At 38.1% G+C, this 19,026-nt stretch overlaps 1 protein-coding gene across 2 annotated transcripts in view; it reads left to right on the top strand.

Moving 5' to 3' along the window:
- PIP5K1B (phosphatidylinositol-4-phosphate 5-kinase type 1 beta) overlaps window positions 1–19,026 on the top strand; it is a 274,960-nt gene that overhangs the window by 187,330 nt on the left and 68,604 nt on the right. For both annotated transcript variants that reach the window (XM_014846778.3, XM_070495622.1), the window contains exons 8-11: window positions 10,181–10,392; window positions 11,759–11,842; window positions 11,962–12,010; window positions 14,591–14,675. In XM_014846778.3, coding sequence (XP_014702264.1) covers window positions 10,181–10,392; window positions 11,759–11,842; window positions 11,962–12,010; window positions 14,591–14,675 — 430 coding nt within the window. The remainder of the gene's footprint in view (window positions 1–10,180; window positions 10,393–11,758; window positions 11,843–11,961; window positions 12,011–14,590; window positions 14,676–19,026) is intronic.

Raw genomic sequence — 19,026 nt, 5'->3', positions numbered from 1 at the left:
GAGACATCTGTATTTGTAGAAACATGTCTACAAAACTCATCCAATGTAAAAGCTGATGAATATAGTGTATATATATATTCATATATAATCGTTTAAAATGATAGATGGCTATTTCTAATACCTATAAGGTATACTTCTATTATTTAAAGCTTTTTAAGTGAGCAAAAATGGCATTGGTACAGGTTAATCCATCACAGCTCAGAATTCTAAATCATTGCATTAGACACAGTGAAAAACACATTATTGCTACAAGTAAGCTAAGGACTGGATATTTATTTCAGTCTGCTTTGCCAGCAAAAATTGTCTGGCTTGTCACAGCCTGTTTTTCCTCTTTATTATATTAGCAAAGAACACTCGGAGCTTTATTGAGGAAATTAAATTAAATTTAAAAGGCAGCAGTCAGCTTTAACTAGACTTGTACATGCAAGTAATTCTGGAACTGTACTCCAAAGGATCTACTTTGGGAGGAATGGCATACTCTTGGATTTATTTTTCCCTAAACTAATGTGTCCAGGAATGTCTATTTCCATATAATCTCCAGGATACTCTTTTGAATTATCTTATCTTGTTGAATTAACACAAGTATTTTTGCCAATCATTTGAATACTCTTTATTCAGGACTAGACTATAGGCCAGTTGGAAAAATTACTCAGGGCTCTTATTCATCTTCCTGTCAGCTCCACATTTTGTTTATTTGGTTATTCTTTAGATCTTCCATCAAAAAATGATGAGGTGAGGGTGGGCCCAGTGGTGTAGTGGTTAGCTTCACACACTCTGCTTCAGTGGCCTGGGTTTCATGGGTTCGGATCTCGAGTGCAGACCTATGCACTGCTCATCAAGCCATGCTGTGGTGGCCTCCCACATACAAAGTGGAGGAAGGTTGGCACAGATGTTATCTCAGTGACAATCTTCCTCAAGTAAAAAGAGAAAGATTGGCAACAGATGTTAGCTCAGGGCTAATCTTCCTCACCAAAAAAAAAAAAAAAAATTAGGTGAGGTAAGTATAGAACATAGCAAATTTTGTGCTTTAACGACTTTAGTTGTGATCCCAAATTTTCATTTTTATTTGTACCATCTCTAGCCTGTCATCAGCAGAGATAGTGGTCAGTTTACTCTGAAGAGATACGTAAATGCATTTCATCTAAGCATTTCAAAGCAGTGTATTAAACTTTACTTTTGAAAAGTTCAAACATATACAAAAGTAGAGGGAATACTACAGTGAACCCCCATGTACTCTGTACCCAGCTTCAACAACTCCGTCTTGCATAAGGCATCATTTACAGATTACTTGCTTTGCATTGTCTTTGCCGCTCTTAATATCTTCTGGTGTTGGGTACCAGTTTTTTTTAATTTATTTTTTAAATTTTTTTTCGGATTTACATCATAATATATTTCGAATTCTGTGTAGATTACATCATGTTCACCACCCAAAAACTAATTATAGTCCATCCCCTCACATGTGGGCCTAATCACCCCTTTTGCCCTCCCCCCTTTCCCCTTCTCCTATGGTAACCACCAATCCAATCTCCAATGCTATGTGTTTGTTTGTCGTTGTTTTTATCTTCTACTTATGAGTGAGATCATATGGTATTTGACTTTCTCCCTCTAACTTATTTCACTCAGCATAATACCCTCAAGGTCCATCCATGTTGTCACAAATGACTGAATGTCATCATTTGTTATGGCTGAGTAATATTCCATCATGTATAAATACCACATCTTCTTTATCCATTTGTCCCTTGATGGGCACCTAGGTTGCTTCCAAGTCTTGGCTATTGTGTATAATGCTGCAGTGAACATAGGGGTGCGAGTATCTTTATGCCTTTGCGTTTTCAAGTTCTTTGGATAAATAGCCAGCAGTGGGACAGCTAGATCATATGGTAGATCTATCCTTAATTTTCTGAGGATACTCCATACTGCTTTCCATAGTGGCTGCACCAGTTTGCACTCCCACCAGCAGTGAACAAGTGTTCCCATCGCTCTACATCCACTCCAACATTTGTTGTTTCCTGTCTTGTTAATTATAGACATTCTGACCGGAGCGAGGTGATACCTCACTGTAGTTTTGATTTGCATTTCCCTGATAGCTAATGATGTTGAGCATCTTTTCATATGCCTGTTGGCCATCCATATATCTTCTTTGGAGAAATCTCTGTTCAGATCCTTTGCCCATTTTTTAATTGTATTGTTGGGTTTTTATTGTTGAACTGTGTAAGTTCTTTGTATATTTTGGATATTAACCCCTTATCTGATATATGGTTTGCAAATATCTTCTCCTAGTTGTTAGGTTGTCTTTTCGTTTTGTTGATGGTTTCCTTTGCTGCACAGAAGCTTTTTAGTTTGATGTGGTCCCATTTGTTCATTTTTTCTTTTGTTTCCCTTGCCCAGTCAGACATGGTACTTGAAAATATGCTGCTAAGACCGATGTCAAAGAGCATACTGCCTATGTTTTCTTCTAGAAGTTTCATGATTTGGGGTCTTACATTCAGGTCTATAATGCATTTTGAGTTGATTTTCGTGCATGGTGTAAGGGAATGGTCTGCTTTCATTCTTTTGCATGTGGCTGTCCAATTTTCCCAACACCATTGATTGAAGAGACTCTCCTTTCTCCATCCTATGCTCTTGGCTCCCTTGTCGAATATTAGCTGTCCATAAATGTGTGGGTTTACTTCTGGACTCTCGATTCTGTTCCATTGATCTGTGTGTCTGTTTTTGTGCCAGTACCGTGCTGTTTTGGTTACAATGGCTTTGTAGTATATTTTGAAATCAGGGAGTGTGATACCTCCAGCTTTGTTCTTTTTTCTCAGGAATCCTTTGGCTATTCGGGGTCTTTTGTTGTTCCATATGAATTTTAGGATTCTTTGTTCTATTTCTGTGAAAAATGTTGTTGGAACTTTGATAGGGATTGCGTTGAATCTATAGATTGCTTTACGAAGTGTGGACATTTTAACGACATTAATTCTTACAATCCAAGAGCACAGAATATCTTTCCATTTCTTTGTGTCGTCTTTGATTTCTTTCAACAATGTTTTATAATTTTCAGTGTACAGATCTTTCACCTCTTTGGTTAAGTTTATTCCTAGGTATTTTATTCTTTTTGTTGCAATTGTAAAGGGTATTGTATTCTTAATTTCTCTTTCTGCTACTTCGTTGTTAGTGGTTTGAAATGCAGCTAATTTTTGTACGTAGATTTTGTATCCCACGACTTGACTGTATTCCTTTATTGTTTCTAAAAGTTTTTTAGTGGATTCTTTAGGGTTTTCTAGATATAAAATCATGTCATCTACAAAGAGTAACAGTTTCACTTCTTCTTTTCCAGTGTGGATCCCTTTTATTTCTTTTTCTTGCCTGATTGCTCTGGCTAGGACTTCCAATACTATGTTAAATAAGAGTGGTGACAGTGGGCATCCTTGTCTGGTTCCTGTTCTTAGAGGGATAGCTTTCAGTTTCTCTCCACTGAGAATGATATTTGCTGTGGGTTTGTCATATATGTCCTTTATTATGTTGAGGTATTTTCCTTCTATACCCATTTTCTTTAGAGTTTTTATCATAAATGGATGCTGTATCTTGTCAAATGCTGTCTCTGCATCTATTGAGATGATCATGTGATTTTTATTCTTCATTTTGTTAATGTGGTGTATCACATTGCTAGATTAGCAGATGCAGAACCATCCCTGCATCGCTGGAGTGAAACCCACTTGATCATGATGTATGATCTTTTTAATGTATTGTTGTAGTCAATTTGCTAGTATTTTGTTGAGGATTTTTGCATCGATGTTCATCAGTGATATTTGCCTGTAATTTTCTTTTTTTGTGTTGTCCTTGTCTGGTTTCAGTATCAGATAATGTTGGCTTCGTGGAATGAGTTAGGAAGCCTCCCCTCCTCTTCAATTTTTTGGAAGAGTTTGAGAAGGATAGGTATTAAGTCTTCTTTGAATGTTTGGTAGAATTCACCAGGGAAGACATCTGGTCCTGGACTTTTATTTTTTGGGAGGTTTTTGATTGCTGTTTCGATCTCCTTACTGGGGATTGATTGGTCTATTCAAATTTTCTACTTCTTCTTGGTCCAGTTTTGGAAGGTTGTGTGTTTCTAAGAATTTATCCATTTCTTCTAGATTATCCAATTTGTTGGCATCTAGCTTTTCATAGTATTCTCTTATTATCTTTTGTATTTCTGAGGTGTCCATTGTAATCTCTTCTCTTTCATTTCTGATTTTATTTGAGCCTTCCCTCTTTTTTCTTGGTGAGTCTAGCTAAGGGTTTGTCAGTTTTGTTTCTGTTTTCAAAGAACCAGCTCTTGGTTTCATTCATTTTTTCTATTGTTTTTTTAGTCTCTGTATCATTTATTTCTGCTCTGATTTTTATTATTTCCTTCCTTCTGCTGATTTTTGGCTTTGTTTGTTGTTCTTTTTCCAGTACCTTTAGATGCGCTTTTAGATTATCTGTTTGGGATTTTTCTTCTTTGTTGAAGTAGGCCTGAATTGCTGTAAACTTCTCTCTTAGAACCGCTTTTGCTGTATCCCACAGAGCCGCCATCTTAGGGCCAACACCAAGCATTCTTGGATGGTTAAAGGGTCTTTGCAGTTGACCCAGCTTGTGATGTGCGCTCCTTACAAAGGTTTCCTAAAAAGAAATGTCATCTTCTTACCAGACTCCAAGCTCAACCTAGTTTATAGCAAAACAAGCTTGCCTTTTATCTGCCATTTAGTTGTGTGCCTACTAAACAGCAAATTAAAAGACTCTGTAAATTACAGCTTGATTTTTGCCCTCGACACAGTGTGTATAAATACCTCTGGTGTGGGTAGGTTTGAAAACACTGTAGACTTTTATCTTTATTTTTCTGACAACATAGAGTGCCTAATCACAGTCAATATTTTCAGTGCTGAAGATTTTTCACACACATTGTAATCATGAAGCTCAAGATCAATGAAGTCATGGAGCCTGAAATCCACATTAGAATGGTTTCAAATCAAAGAAGTGAGGAGAAAGAAATGCTTTGGGGGAAGTAAGAATTTAGGGTTCCAGCAAGACGGTGTATAGAAATTTAGAAATGTCCAGAAGGCCATTGGAAATAGATAGGGCTGGAGCTTAGGAGTGAGTTCAGACTAAAGGTAATGTTATAGGAATGGTCTGTAGAGGGATGATAGTTGGAATCTACCACTAAGAGATTCTCGAATCTATCCACATCTCCTGCAAGCTCCCCTGCTGCCACCTCCTTCAAGTGTCATCATATCTTACCCGCACTATTGAAATAGTAGGTATCCATTATGTGGGGTATCTCCACGGCACCCTGATTTTTCCTTCCAGGCCTTATTCTTTTTTTTTTTCCCCTGCTTTTTCTCCCCAAATTCCCCCCGTACATAGTTGTATATTCTAGTTGTGGGTCCTTCTAGTTGTGGCATGTGGCACGCCGCCTCAACGTGACCTGATGAGCGGTGCCATGTCCACGCCCAGGACCCGAACCGGCGAAACCCCGGGCCACCGAAGCGCAACTTGCCAACTTAATCACTCGCTCATGGGGCCGGCCCCAGGCTCGTGTAACTTTGAAGACAGCATTCTTGTCTGTTTTACTTCCCTCTGATGATCTGGAGCAGACTAGGCACTCGATTTTCTTTTCCCCAACAAGGAGAGTTAATGAATGTCACTATTCGGAAGAAAGAAAAGAGTTGAAGAGAGAACTTTGGTGAACATCTTTAGGGCACAGAAGGAAAAACAAATAGGAAGGCAAAGAACCAAGAGGAGGCAGGACACAGTAGCTGAGGGCAGGTGGAGATTCCGGGGGGTGGTAAGCAGTGACTGATTCTACAGGTGGAGGAGTGTCAACAACAGTAAGAATAGCTAACATTTATTGGGTGCTTTCTGTATGCCAGTTACTGTCTGTCCTAAGACTTGATGTGGATTAACTCAATCTTCTTAGTAACTCTGTGAGATAGGTGTCCCTATTATCTCTATTTTACAGATAGGAGTACAGGGCCCAGAAAGGTTACATACTCTGCCCAAGGACAAACAAATGGGGGAACCTTGAGTTAAACCAGGCCACCTGGCGCCAGAGCATGGAGTCATAACCACCATGCAGCCACTCCATCTCCTTCTAGCAGTGGGGCAGAAAACAGTGTGCACTGGGATAAGGAGTATGGAGAGAAAATAGAAAAGGAAAAGGAGGACTGGCCACTCATTATGACCCTTGGCCACGAAGAGAGGGTATCAGTGCCTATCATTCTGAGTTGGGTTATCTCCCAGGTTAGGTCACCAAATCTGCAGAAAGGGTATGGAATAAGTGCTTTCCTGATGCATCATGGCCATGCGAGCCTGCAGAATATGCTTTCATTTCAGGAACAGATAGTTTTGATCCTGTCTTCAAGATATTGTCCCAGCTGCTTTGACATTGACTTTTTTACTACATTCCAATATTATTATTGACTAAATATAGTCCTTGAGAGAGAAGAGAAAAAATAATCTGGCTTTGACAGGAAAAAGCGTTGTGGTATTCCTACTTGCTTTCAGTTTTACATATGTCTGTGAATCATTCCTGCTTTCTTTTTTTACAAGTGGGGAAATGAAGTCTTGCCCAGCTAGATAGAAAAGCACCTGTGTTTGCATTGCAGCGTGCGTTTTGCATAGCAAATGCACAGATACAGGATCCACCAGCAACAGCCGGGTCAGGGAGACATTCTGGAAAAAAATGTGCGCCCGAGTGACAGGCTAGACTGATTGGTGTCTGTCATGTTGCAGAATGTTGCACACTCTCAGTGCTCACACATGTTAAGATTTTAGCAGATTTATTGATTCCTTTAAAGAACTGGGAGGATATGAATAGCCGAATTATTTTGTTCCTAATTGATGCAGATCTGCAATTCACGTGACTAAAATCTGTTCCCAGAATTTTTCATGACAGAAGTTTTGGAATTTGGTTTAAAATATATGCCTATATATTTATCTTTTCCTTCCTTGACATTTTTTTATGGATGGTGACTTTCCCTAACCCACATTCCAACTATCATGCTCAACTTTCCATACAATGGGAATAGAATTTATCTTTTTTAAGCCTTTCATTCTGAAAGTAGGAGCCTAGGCTCCTGAGGACAATCCAGCATCACTCAGGGATGCTGACAATCCAATTTAAAAATACAGAGAAAATGAATCTCTTTTTAAAATTTATTTGTAGATTTTTCTTAGTTTATTCTCTCTTGAGGTTGTTGGCTTTATTTTAAGTAAACAAGGACTAATATTTGACCACTTAAAGCATTGAGATAGTTTCTCACTTTATCTAACAGTTAAAGTTGGACCACAGCCTGACCTCCTATCACTTATGAAATGCATGTGCTCTCCTTGGCCTGTCCTTGAGCAGGAAAAGACTTTGCATCTACAAATGGAACAGTTTAGGTTGAACAGTGCATTAAAAATATAATAAAAATTGTTTTACAAAGAAAGCTTTTTAACAAGCAGAATTAATTGGTGGAAACTTTGCAGAGAAATGTGAACTAAATATGATGGTATCCAGGAGTGCCTTTCAATCTTTACCACTCTCCATGCCCATTAGGAACAGTCACAACGTTGTCACAGGGTCTGATTAGAATTTGCTTTGGAAGCCGCTTCACTGTTTGGAGGGAACATTTACCAGTGGGTAGTCTGGGCTGTGCAGAGCACAAGGCTGTGATTTTTGCCCAGTGGAAATGGGACTGTTCCCACAGACAGATCATGGGGCCATCATTTGATAGCCCATTGACCAGAATTGCTGTGTCAGCCAACATTTTCCTGTTGAACATCCAAGCGATACTACTGGGTACCCACCAACCCAGAACTTTTAAAGGAGTCAGGACTTGCCAAAAGGGCACTGATAAGCAGGCTAGAAATGCAGTCATATTTTTGTTGGCTTTTTATGAATTTTTATTTGCAGAAGTGTAACTCTACAGGTGGTTACTTCAAGCTGACTCCTATAGTCTCTCGCACACATGTGAGCAATGAGTCACCATGAATTATAATCACGATGATGATAGCTGGCAAGTAATTGAGCACTTTCTCTGCACCAGGAATTGTTCTAGGCAATTCACCCGCATTACTGTATTTAATTTTCATGAGCTCCCTATGCAGCAGGTAATATTATTGTCACCATTTTATTGAGAAGGAAAGTGAGATACCGGGAGGTGATATGACCTGCCTAAGGTCACGGAGTCGGTGCTCTATCCTGCACGTCCCCAGCTAAGAGTCTCTCTAAGAAAGGAAGCACTAGCACAGGTAAATGTGAGTAGGAAAACTGGCATCTGCAGATGCAGATCACTGTGCCGGGTTCATGAAGCTCGCTGGTGGCCACTACTTCCAAGCCGTCCTTTGTGTGTGATAGAGAATTAGAAAGGCTGAGATCCTTCTATCTCTGTTTCTGTCTGAAGAAAGCATCCAGTATCTGTTAGTGTTTTCTTTTAAGAGGCTGGGTCCGTGGCGACCCTGACACAGAACTGAAATCTTGTTTTCTTCCATGTTGGAAGTAAGGCGTTGATACACCTCCATGGAGAACCAACCAGTGGGTCTGGTGCTGGAGCATTGGGTCAGTGGTGAGGAGCTTTTCGTATCACCCTTCCTTCCTCCTCCAATCTTGGCTTCACTCCTTAGGTTAGGGAAGCTGGCTCCCTGTTGCTATCGAGCCACTCTCTGACCTCTTGAGGTAGAAAGTTCCACGGCCTAACCTTCTTAAATAATAATTCCACTCTCCTTTCTTGCCTGCCTCCTTTCTGGAAGTACTCAGCTTCGTATGTTGAAAGATGAACATGAACACTCTGGAATAATTGATACTTATCTGCAGCCCACTCTCACTTTTCCTCATTTATGCAAATGTGCATAAGACACGGGTGTAAACATATTTTCAAAGGCTACGTATGCCGTCCTTCCCAAAGCCTGCTGTCAAAGGACGTCCATTGAAGTGGCAGCCACAGATACTTGAATCCTCAGGCCTGACCTCTCTTTAGTACATCATAAATGTCTGATCAAAAAGCAGTTGGCTCAGGGAGAATGAGAAGCATACGAAATTCTGGATATTCAATCCCTGATGAAACAATTATCTATAGACTCTGATCCTCAAAGGCATTTCCTAACTAGGGTATAGTAACAGATTATCATGTTGTTTCAGAAGCAGCTGTCTGCCACGCAGGATTGTCTTACTTTCTGGGCTGTGCTGTTTTGATTTCCTGAGCAGCTTTGTGTGAGAAATGCCAGGCATTAAAATATCTGTTGTAGAGGAGAATATATACAAACTACTAGGAAAAGAGCTTTATCATAGGGGAAAATACCCCATTTTCAAGCACTCTTCCTCCATCAAAGAAGGGTCCTGAGTGTCAAAGTCCCTCCTCCACTGGGAACCCATGTCGACTGCCTCTTATCTTGACCTTATCTCCTGTTATTTTCTTGTCAGAGTATCGCTAACTTCTTTGTCTGGCCACATCCAGCTGCTTTTAATGCCTTCTCTTTCCTACTGTTTGATGAGTCGACAATTAAGCATTAAGCCCTGTTCTCTGTCAAGATCATAATTTTTAAAAAGACTTGCTACAGAGAACAAAATAGCAACTTTGAATAGGAGATCCCTGAACTCCAACAAGATTAAGATTTTGAGAACAGAATCCAGACAGAAACACATTCCAGCTGAGTCTTTGTGCTGAAGAAGGTACAAGCTTGTAGAGATCATTGGTTTGTTGGTTTCTCTCTTCCAGTGCTTAAGGGCGTGGATGCTGGAGTTGACTACCTGGGTTCAAATCCCAGCAATGCCACTTACAAGCTGTGTGATATGGAGTAAATTGCTTTATCTCTCTGTGTCTCAATTTTGTTCATCTATAATATAGGGACAACAATAGTACCTAGCTCAAAGAGTTGTGAGGCTTGAATCCAAGTGAGCCACTAAGCACTTGGAAAGTGTTCAATAAATACTATTAGTGAAACTGTCATGGAGGGTTAAGAAAAGATATGCTTACATTAAATTTGCATAAAATATCATCTTGGAGCCATTGTGGTAATCCTTACTGCACATGACCTAATAATAACCTCAGATGTTTTTATTTTGACTTTTCCTCTATCAGCTACCCTCTGGGAAGGACGCAGGAAGCGTGTCTGCAAATCTAGAGCTCTCTGATTCTGTGCAAATGAGACTTACAAGCCATTTGAGTTGACCGGCCTCCTGGTTCTTTTGCTTACTCAGGTGCTGGAAAGCTTCAAGATCATGGACTATAGCCTTTTGCTGGGAATCCACATCTTGGACCATTCCCTTAAAGACAAAGAAGAGGAAACCTCACAAAATGTGCCTGATGCTAAGCGGCCTGGGATGCAGAAGGTCCTCTACTCAACAGCAATGGAATCTATCCAGGGTCCAGGGAAATCTGGAGATGGGATCATCACAGAGAACCCGGAAACGTAAGTGCAGCCACCTGCCCGCTTCATCCTCTTGATTCTGGCAGCTGATATCATTGGGTAATTAAACACAATCATGTTCCCCTCATAGTGGCTCTTTAGGAATAGATTCCTACCTGGTGCTAAAATGCATTAAGCCAGCCTTCATTTCTATACATCTATGGATAACTAGATGAGTGCCAGTTCTTCAGGTTATTCTTTCATCCACATGGTTTCTTTTTTCAAATGGCTCCATTTTTTAACAATGGCTGGAAATGTTTTTACCCCCATTTACTACATATTCAAAACATCCACAACAGGGAGAATATACTTTGAATTTGAATAAACACGTGTTCAAGCAAATACATGATAGGAATTAGGTTCGCAATTCAGAGCTTTTTATCTACATAAGAAGATTCTGTTGTTCTAGTCCTACCCCCTGGCAGATGTGGTCTCTTGCCTCAACCGGATGTGATAGTAACTGCAGGATTAGTTTGCGTGTATAAAGTGCATATTGACTAACAGAAACAATTACAGCCAATGAAAATTATTGAAATAGTTGGCTATACCACATGTGTACTAGCTGAGCAGGGAGACTGACAGGAAGAAACCATTTTCCTTGGGTGTAAGTGACTGCCTTCTAGGATTTTCCAACAATGACTAAATCACGGACATATTTCACTTTTATAAAGGAAATTCATACATATTAAACATTTTTTTAGTCCTGGCCTATAAATCCATCTAAATGTCCAATAATCGATTAAACAAATTATTCTATATCACTATAGTGAAATACTACACAGCCATTAAAAAACATATAAGCATTGACGTTGAGGAAATGTTCATCATTTAGCGAGTGAAAAATTCAGGTTATGAAACATAAATAATCACTTTTGTGGATTAGTGAATATATGCACATGCACACGCATGCACACACAGACACACACACACATGTACTGGAAAGATGTACCAAATTTTAGTATAGTATTTGTCTTTGCATCCTAGGAATGGATTCTTTATATATTTTTTCTTTGTGCTTTTCTATATTTTAAAATCTCACAGTGAATATATAAAAGTGTTGCATTTTTTTAAAAAACAATATTTAAAATACTTTAAAAATTCTTGCTCATCGTTTCAAAATAGGAATAATTTTTTAATTGGCTTCTTCCCATCCAACTCTTCACAGTTGACAACTAGGGTATTATACTCCTTTGTGGGAAGTACATCATTTGGATTTCCAGGGAGACTTTAACTGAGGCCAAAAAAAAAATGATGGAGAGATAGTCCAGAATTCTTAAAGATTGTCTACTTTCACTTATAGTCTATTTATTAGAAATGACTTTTAACTTCCTTTTCTTATAAAATATTTTTGCTTTTTCTCTATCAACAGAATGGGAGGTATTCCAGCTAAAAGCCATAAGGGAGAAAAACTACTTTTATTTATGGGCATTATTGACATTCTGCAATCATATAGGTAAGAAATTTGGGGAAACAGTTTTTTGTTATTTCAAAATAAATCAACAAAGGGTTTGGAAAATTCACCAAATGGGTGTGATTTTACATTCTAATTTTTATTTTTCTGTCTATATTTAGATTAATGAAGAAGTTAGAACATTCCTGGAAAGCACTGGTTTATGATGGGGTGAGTGACTTGTGTTCCTTGTTAAGCTGTATATATTTCTCATTTCTAAGAGACTTCAGAGGGTGTCTGAGAAGCTGTGTCACTAGATTTGAAGAGGCGAAGAAGTATAGATCTTTATAACCTTAGAATCTTAGCCTAGCAGATTGGTTCCAATCTAAGAACAAGGACAGCATAAACTTGAATAGCTATTCAAATAGAGAACATCCAGCCTGGTGGCTAGATAGAGGCCAGGAAAACAAGATGAGGTCTTGTTTCTGCATGACATCTGAAGAGCCAAGTTATGAGAGGATGGTGAGAAAAATGAGGAGACTCTTTTGATAGGCGCTGGAAAGATCAGAGGACAGCTGAAATAAAGTTCTCATTAGACCAAGCTACAGAGGGGTTTGAACCAGACTTGACGGCAGACAGCCCTGGATTTGAATCCTCGTCACTACTTTACTAGCCATGTGACCTGCACACATTGCTTGTTATTTGACCTCTCTCAGCCTGGTTTCCCATTTGTACCGGGGGTATAGTAATAGTTCCTAGTACCTGCCTCATAGGGCTGATGTGAGGATTGAATAAAATAATGCACATTATTGTTCTACGCCATGCCTTACATATAACAGCATGTAGGAAGCAGAAACTTTTTTGTTACAGATTTATACATGACTAATGCTGACTGCTATGAGGGATGTCTTTTGGACCCAGAATCAGCATAACAGAAGAAAAAAGTCAGTTACAAAGGGCAGTCTCTCTTTGTCTCTCTCTATCTCTATCTCTCTCTGTCTACCACACACACACACACACACACACACACGCACACGCATGCGCATGCACGCATTCCCATGTAGATGTTAGACGTAAACCTCCTGCTGCTGACAGAACGTTTACTGGCCTCAGCCTCCCTCAATTAACAACTTGAAGTGACACTTCCAAAGAATATATTGGTCAAAGATTTGCTTACACGTCTTTTTCAGATGTTAGCAGAAGCTTTCCTTTGAAAGAGGGTAAATTATAGATGCTACTTTCTCAGTTCTGTGGAGGAACGGTCATAACCTTTCAGTGATAAAAGATCTGCATTTGGTCCACAGGCTAAGGATTGACCTCTGTCAAAATGCACTTTTAAACAAGAGGTTCACAAATTTTTTCCTAAGAAGTAAACTTAGGCTTATTTTTCAGATTAAAGATTCCTTCTATGAAAGGCCAAGATGGTGGTTAATTTTTTCCCTTCCTGCTAAGAAAAGTTAGGGACTACGTAATGCCTTGAACATGGAAGGGAGAGAGAGTAAACACTTTGTTGTGTTCCCCTCCTGTTTTCTGAGACAACTTCAATTCCCTGTTACCAGATAAGGTTTCTGATCTGAATGGCCTAGTGTTCTATTGATCAGATGCTTCTAAGGGGCCCCTACTTTTCTCTAGTTAAAACATATCTTCTGGTTTTTGGTGTTGGTTTTTTTTAGGAAAATCTCTGTGCAGATTATGTATTTGTGAAATTGTAAGCAATAATTCTTATTTTTGTTTGTTTTCTAATCTGCCTCTTATTTAAACAATGTTTATTCATACTGAAGAGAACCATAATCTAACTTCTCTTGGAAGGCAAGAGCTGAGTCTTAATCATCTTGCATCCTACGATATTTCTAAATTACTGTACTTGCTGTGAATATGTGTCCGCTTCAGACAGGAGCTGCCAGGATACTGGGGAGAGTGCATGTCAAACCAGTGGGGAATCTCCCACCCATCTACAGCATCACTGGTAGTCTAGAGGACCATTGTAACGTGGCTAAGGAGGGTCTTCCGTAGTGTGTCCTTCATAACATGCTGATTACAGAATCACCTTATGCCTCGTGTAACACCGTGTTTCATCGGTGAAAACACTGAGGCAACGAGACACTGTCTCTTCCCCGGGATCACACAGCTTTTTAAAGTCAGAACTAACACCAGAACCAGGTCTCCAGACCTCTGGTCAAAGGCGTGTTTTTTCTTCCAAACCCACTGTAGACACTTTATAGTATCTAATATAGTATCTAATTAATAATAATTCAGCATAACAGGGGTCATCAGTCAACCTTGTCTGCTAGAATCTTCCCAGTGTCAAGGCACCTTGTTACTGGGAGATGAAACCAGCACACTTCTTTTTTTGACCTAGGTGTCACTCTCACATTAGTGTTGTTTTGCTTGTTCATGCCCCCAATTTTTGGTTATCACTAAAAGTGTCCTCCTTCCTTCCTGATGACACTCAGGGCACTGGTTGCCTGTCTGTAAAAATGTGTGTGTGCCTCATGGCACACAGTGGAATAAGGATCCACTGTTCTGATTGATAAAGCAGAGTCTTTTTGCTGTCTCTCCCCTGCCCCTTTTAATATTCTATTTCATTCTGAGTGTCTAGAATCTTTGCTCCGATTGAGTCTTTTGCCCTCCTCCCCTAACCTGACTCCTGGGCCCTGTGAGACACTGGGTGTTGCTCTTTTCCAGCTCTCGACATCCACGCCCTCTAGTTAAGGACATTGGCCAAGAGAGAACCAATTGAGTGGATCTTTCTTCTAGCTCGAAATGAAATATCTGAGAGGTAAACCCATGACTCTTGATTTGTCTTTTCAGGACACTGTTTCAGTTCATAGACCAAGCTTCTATGCAGACAGATTTCTAAAGTTTATGAATTCCAGAGTTTTCAAGAAAATTCAAGGTAAGATTCTTATGAAAGTTTTTTACTTTTAGCACTTGCTCACTGACTTCACTATGTGTATTTTTGCAAGATTTTTATTGGAAGAGTTGGAGCTCTTTATCTCCCTGTAACAGTAATCACTTAGTAATTATGGTTACATATCTCAGTCAGGTATTTATGGATGCCATAATCATTAGAGTCCTATTTTGTGGTGAAAAACATTGGAAACTGCTAAATGTCCAACCATATAAGATATTGACGTATCATGATACTATCAAATAACGGAATAGTATGCAACCAATAAAAATGGTGTGTTGAAGGTACGTTTAGTCCTTATAGATTTATTCACATATATATATAGTTATTGGTTTGCATACCTAGTTGCAGGACAAATTTTAATGGGACATATGAAACTGTGAAGAGTGGTTTTTCTCCAGGATAGACCATATGTTAGGCCACAAAACAGGTCTCAATAAATTTTAAAAGACTGAAATCATACAAAGCATCTTTTTCAATCACAGTGGAATGAATCAATGAAGAGTGAACACTGAAAAATTCACAAATATGTGAAAATTTAACAGCACACTCTTAAACTACCAATGGGTCAAAGAAGAAAGCACAGGAAAATTAGATAAAACTTGGAGATGAGTGAAAACAAAAAGGCATGTGCCAAAAACTTATGGGATGCTGAGAAAGCAGTGGTCAGAGGGAAATTTATAGTTGTAAACACCTTCATTTAAAAAGAAGAAAGATCTCAAATCAATTCCTAACTTTAAACTTTGAGGAACTAGAAAAATAAGAGGAAACTAAAACCCAAGCTAACAATGGTTCTTCTGAATCAGGAGATTATGTGGGATTTTATTTTCCTTTACATCAATATTTATTAGATTTTCTATAATAAATATGTATTATTTATGTAGTAAACTGTGAAAAGGAGAAAATAACCCTATTGTTACATATGTTATCATTTAGCTACTCTGTGGTCCAATTTCATCACCCAAAAAATGACGTTAGCCACACAAAAAAACCCTGAAAAAGTAGAATGTTTGTATTTTATATTTATATGAGACAAATTTTTCTTGTAATATTTATTGAAGTTTTCTGTTAATGAAAGTAAAACACTTTCTTTTTTTAAGGATTTTTATTTTAGTTTTTCCAACTTTATTGAGATATAATTGACATATAACTGCGTAAGTTCATGGTGTATAATGTGTTGATTTGATGCATGTATATATTGTGAAATGATTATCACAGTTAGGTTACTTAACACATCCATCACCTAATGTAATTACAAATATTGTGTGTGTGTGTGTGTGTGCGTGGTGAGAACATTTAAGATCTACTCTCTTAGTGCTTTCCAGTATGTAATACAGTATTGTTAACTATAGTCACCATGTTGTATAGCATTAGATCCCCAGAACTTATTCATCTTACAACTGGAAGTTTGTACCCTTTGACCAACATCTCCCCATTTCCCCCAGCCCCTAGCCCCCAGTAACCCCTCTTCTACTCTCTGTTTCTATGAATTCGACTTTTTTAGATTCCACCTGTGAGATCGTATAGTAGTCGTCTTTCTCCATCGGTCTTATTTCACTTAGCATAATGCCCTCAAGGTTCATCCATGTTGTTGCAAATGGCAGGATTTCCCTTTTTTAATGGCTAAATAATATTTCATTGTGTGTGTGTGTGTGTGTGTGTATACCACACACCACCTTATCCTTATCCATTCATCTATCAGGGGACACTTAGGTAGTTTCCGTGCCTTGGCTATTGTGAATAATGCTGCAGTGAGCATGGGGATGCAGGTATCTCTTTGAAGTAGTGATTTCATTTCCTTTTGATATGTACTCAGAAGTGGGATTGCTAGGTCATGTGGTAGTTCTATTTTTAATTTTTTGAGGAACCTCCATACTGTTTTCCATGGTGGCTGCACCAATTTACACTCCCACTAACAGTGCACAAGGGTTCCCTTTTCTCCACATCCTCACCAACATTTATCTCTTATCTACTTGATAATACGCATTCTGACAGGTGTCAAGTGATACCTGATTGTAGTTTTGATTTGCATTTCCCTGATGATTAGTGATGTTGAGCATCTTTTCCTGTACCTGTTGACCATTTGTATGTCTTCTTTGGAAAAATGTCTGTTCAGGTTCTTTGCCTATTTTTTAATCATATTGTTTTTTGTCATTGAGTTGTAGGAGTTCCTTATATATTTTGGATATAAACCCCTTAAGGAATATATGGTTTGCAAATATTTTCTCCCATTCAGTAGGTTGCCTCTTCATTTGGTTGATTGTTTCTTTTGTGCAGAAGCTTTTGAGTTCGATAGAGTCCCACTTGTTTGTTTTTGCTTTTGTTGCTTTTGTTTTTGGTGTCATATCCAAAAAATCATTGCTAAGACCAATGTCAAGGAAATTTTTCCCTGTTTTCTCCTAGGAGTTTTATGGTTTCAGGTCTTAAATTTAAGTCTTGACTCTATCTGAGTTAGTTTTTCTGAGAGTAAAACACTTTCAATGTAAAAATTTTAGAAAATACAGAGAGATGCAAAGAAAAAAACGAAAAGTACTTGAAATCCCACAACCCAGAGATATCCACGACTACTATTTGATATACTTCCGACTAGTCTTTATCTCTGTGCTTTGTGTATTTGTATGAAACTGGTAGCATAATGGTGTACAATCCTATGTATATGTCCTCTACTTTTTGCATAATATTATAACATGAATAGCTTCCTATATCATTGTGTATTCTACAAAGACATCATTTAAAATTGCAATACAACGTTAAAATTATATGGATGTGCCGTAATCTATTTATTCTTTCAGTATTGGGCATTTATATTGCTTCTCCTTTTTCTAACTAATGTTTTTATGAACATCATTTCAGATAAAGTTGTGTCCAAACTTATGATTATTTTTAGGAGAGATTCCAAGAAGGAGTACTATGGGCTGAAAATGCCCATAGCTTCACAGGAAGATTGTTGTTGTAGACTTCCACAAGAGTCTATATTCTTCTAGCTCTTAGCCATTATTCTTCTAAAATTATGCTACTCTGATAAGTAAAAAATGTTATCTGACTGTTTTATTTTGCATTTGTTGAGTACTGGTGAGGTTCAACCATTATTCATTTTTATTACCCATTTCTAATTCCTTTGAGAATTGAGCTTCATAATATTTGCCCTTTTATTTTGGGTGTTTATTACTCTTCCAAATGATTTATATGAAGACTACATATTAAAGGTGTCAGTACCTTTTCAACTTTATTTCACTCTAAGCAAAACTTTTATTTTACATTTTGCTTTCTCAGTGGTATCTTAAAATCACTCTCCAATTGAGACCACTATAAACTAAATTCTCTAAGGATTCTTTTTAGCTAAGATGAGCCATAAGATAATATTTATTCAAACTGCAAGCCAGTGTGAATACCAACTTGTGGTTTAAATTTTCAGGGAAGATTTTTCTGCCTGCCTTCACCCTGTACCAAGGTTGAAAAACAGGAATTTTCCACTTTTCCTTCCAGCCCCTAGTAGGTTTAGGGAGGATGTGGCCCTTGGTGTCCCAGCTTTCGTGAGGCTCCTCCAGGAGGCTCCCCATCTTGGGGATTTTTTCTTTCTTAGTAGCTTATAAATTAATGGTACAATCAGTGGCATCTTTAATTCCATCAAATATGGTGTGTGTTGCAAATCTTTCCCGTTCATATAGTTTATCATGTTTTTAATGTAACATATCTTTTACTTCTCAAGTAATCACATCTATTGACTTCTTCCCATTTTGATTTCTTAGTCTACTTTTTATAACATCTTTATTGAGGTATAATTCACATACCAGGAAATTCACCCTTTTAAAGCATACAATTCTGTGATTCTTAGTATATTCACAAAGTTGTGCAACCATCACCACTATCTAATTTTAGAATATTTTCATGACCCCAAAAAGAAATCCTATACCCATTAGCAGTCACTTTCCATTCCTTTCTTTTCCCTGCCCTTGGCAACTACTAATTTATTTTCTGTCTCTATGGATTTGCCTGTTCTGGACTTTTTTTATATAAATAGGATCATACAATATGTGGCCTTTTGTATTTGTCTTTTTTTCACTTAACAGTGTTTTCAAGGTTTATGCATCTTGTAGCATAGATCAGTACTTTATTCTTTTTCATTGCTGACTAATATTCCATTGTATGGGTATACCACATTTTGTTTATCCATTCAATAGTTGATGGATATTTGCATTGTTTCCATTTTGGAACTATTATGAATAATGCTATGAACATTCACATACAACGTTTTGTGTGGATATATCTTTTCCTTTCTCTTGGGCATATACCTAGAAGTGGAATTGCTAGGTCAGATGGTGACTCTGTTTAACAT

This window comes from Equus asinus, chromosome 23 (assembly GCF_041296235.1).
Source record: "Equus asinus isolate D_3611 breed Donkey chromosome 23, EquAss-T2T_v2, whole genome shotgun sequence".
NCBI classification, from domain to species: domain Eukaryota; kingdom Metazoa; phylum Chordata; class Mammalia; order Perissodactyla; family Equidae; genus Equus; species Equus asinus.
The sequence above is the reverse complement of the archived record's forward strand: the minus strand, read 5'-3'. Positions and strand labels throughout refer to the sequence as shown.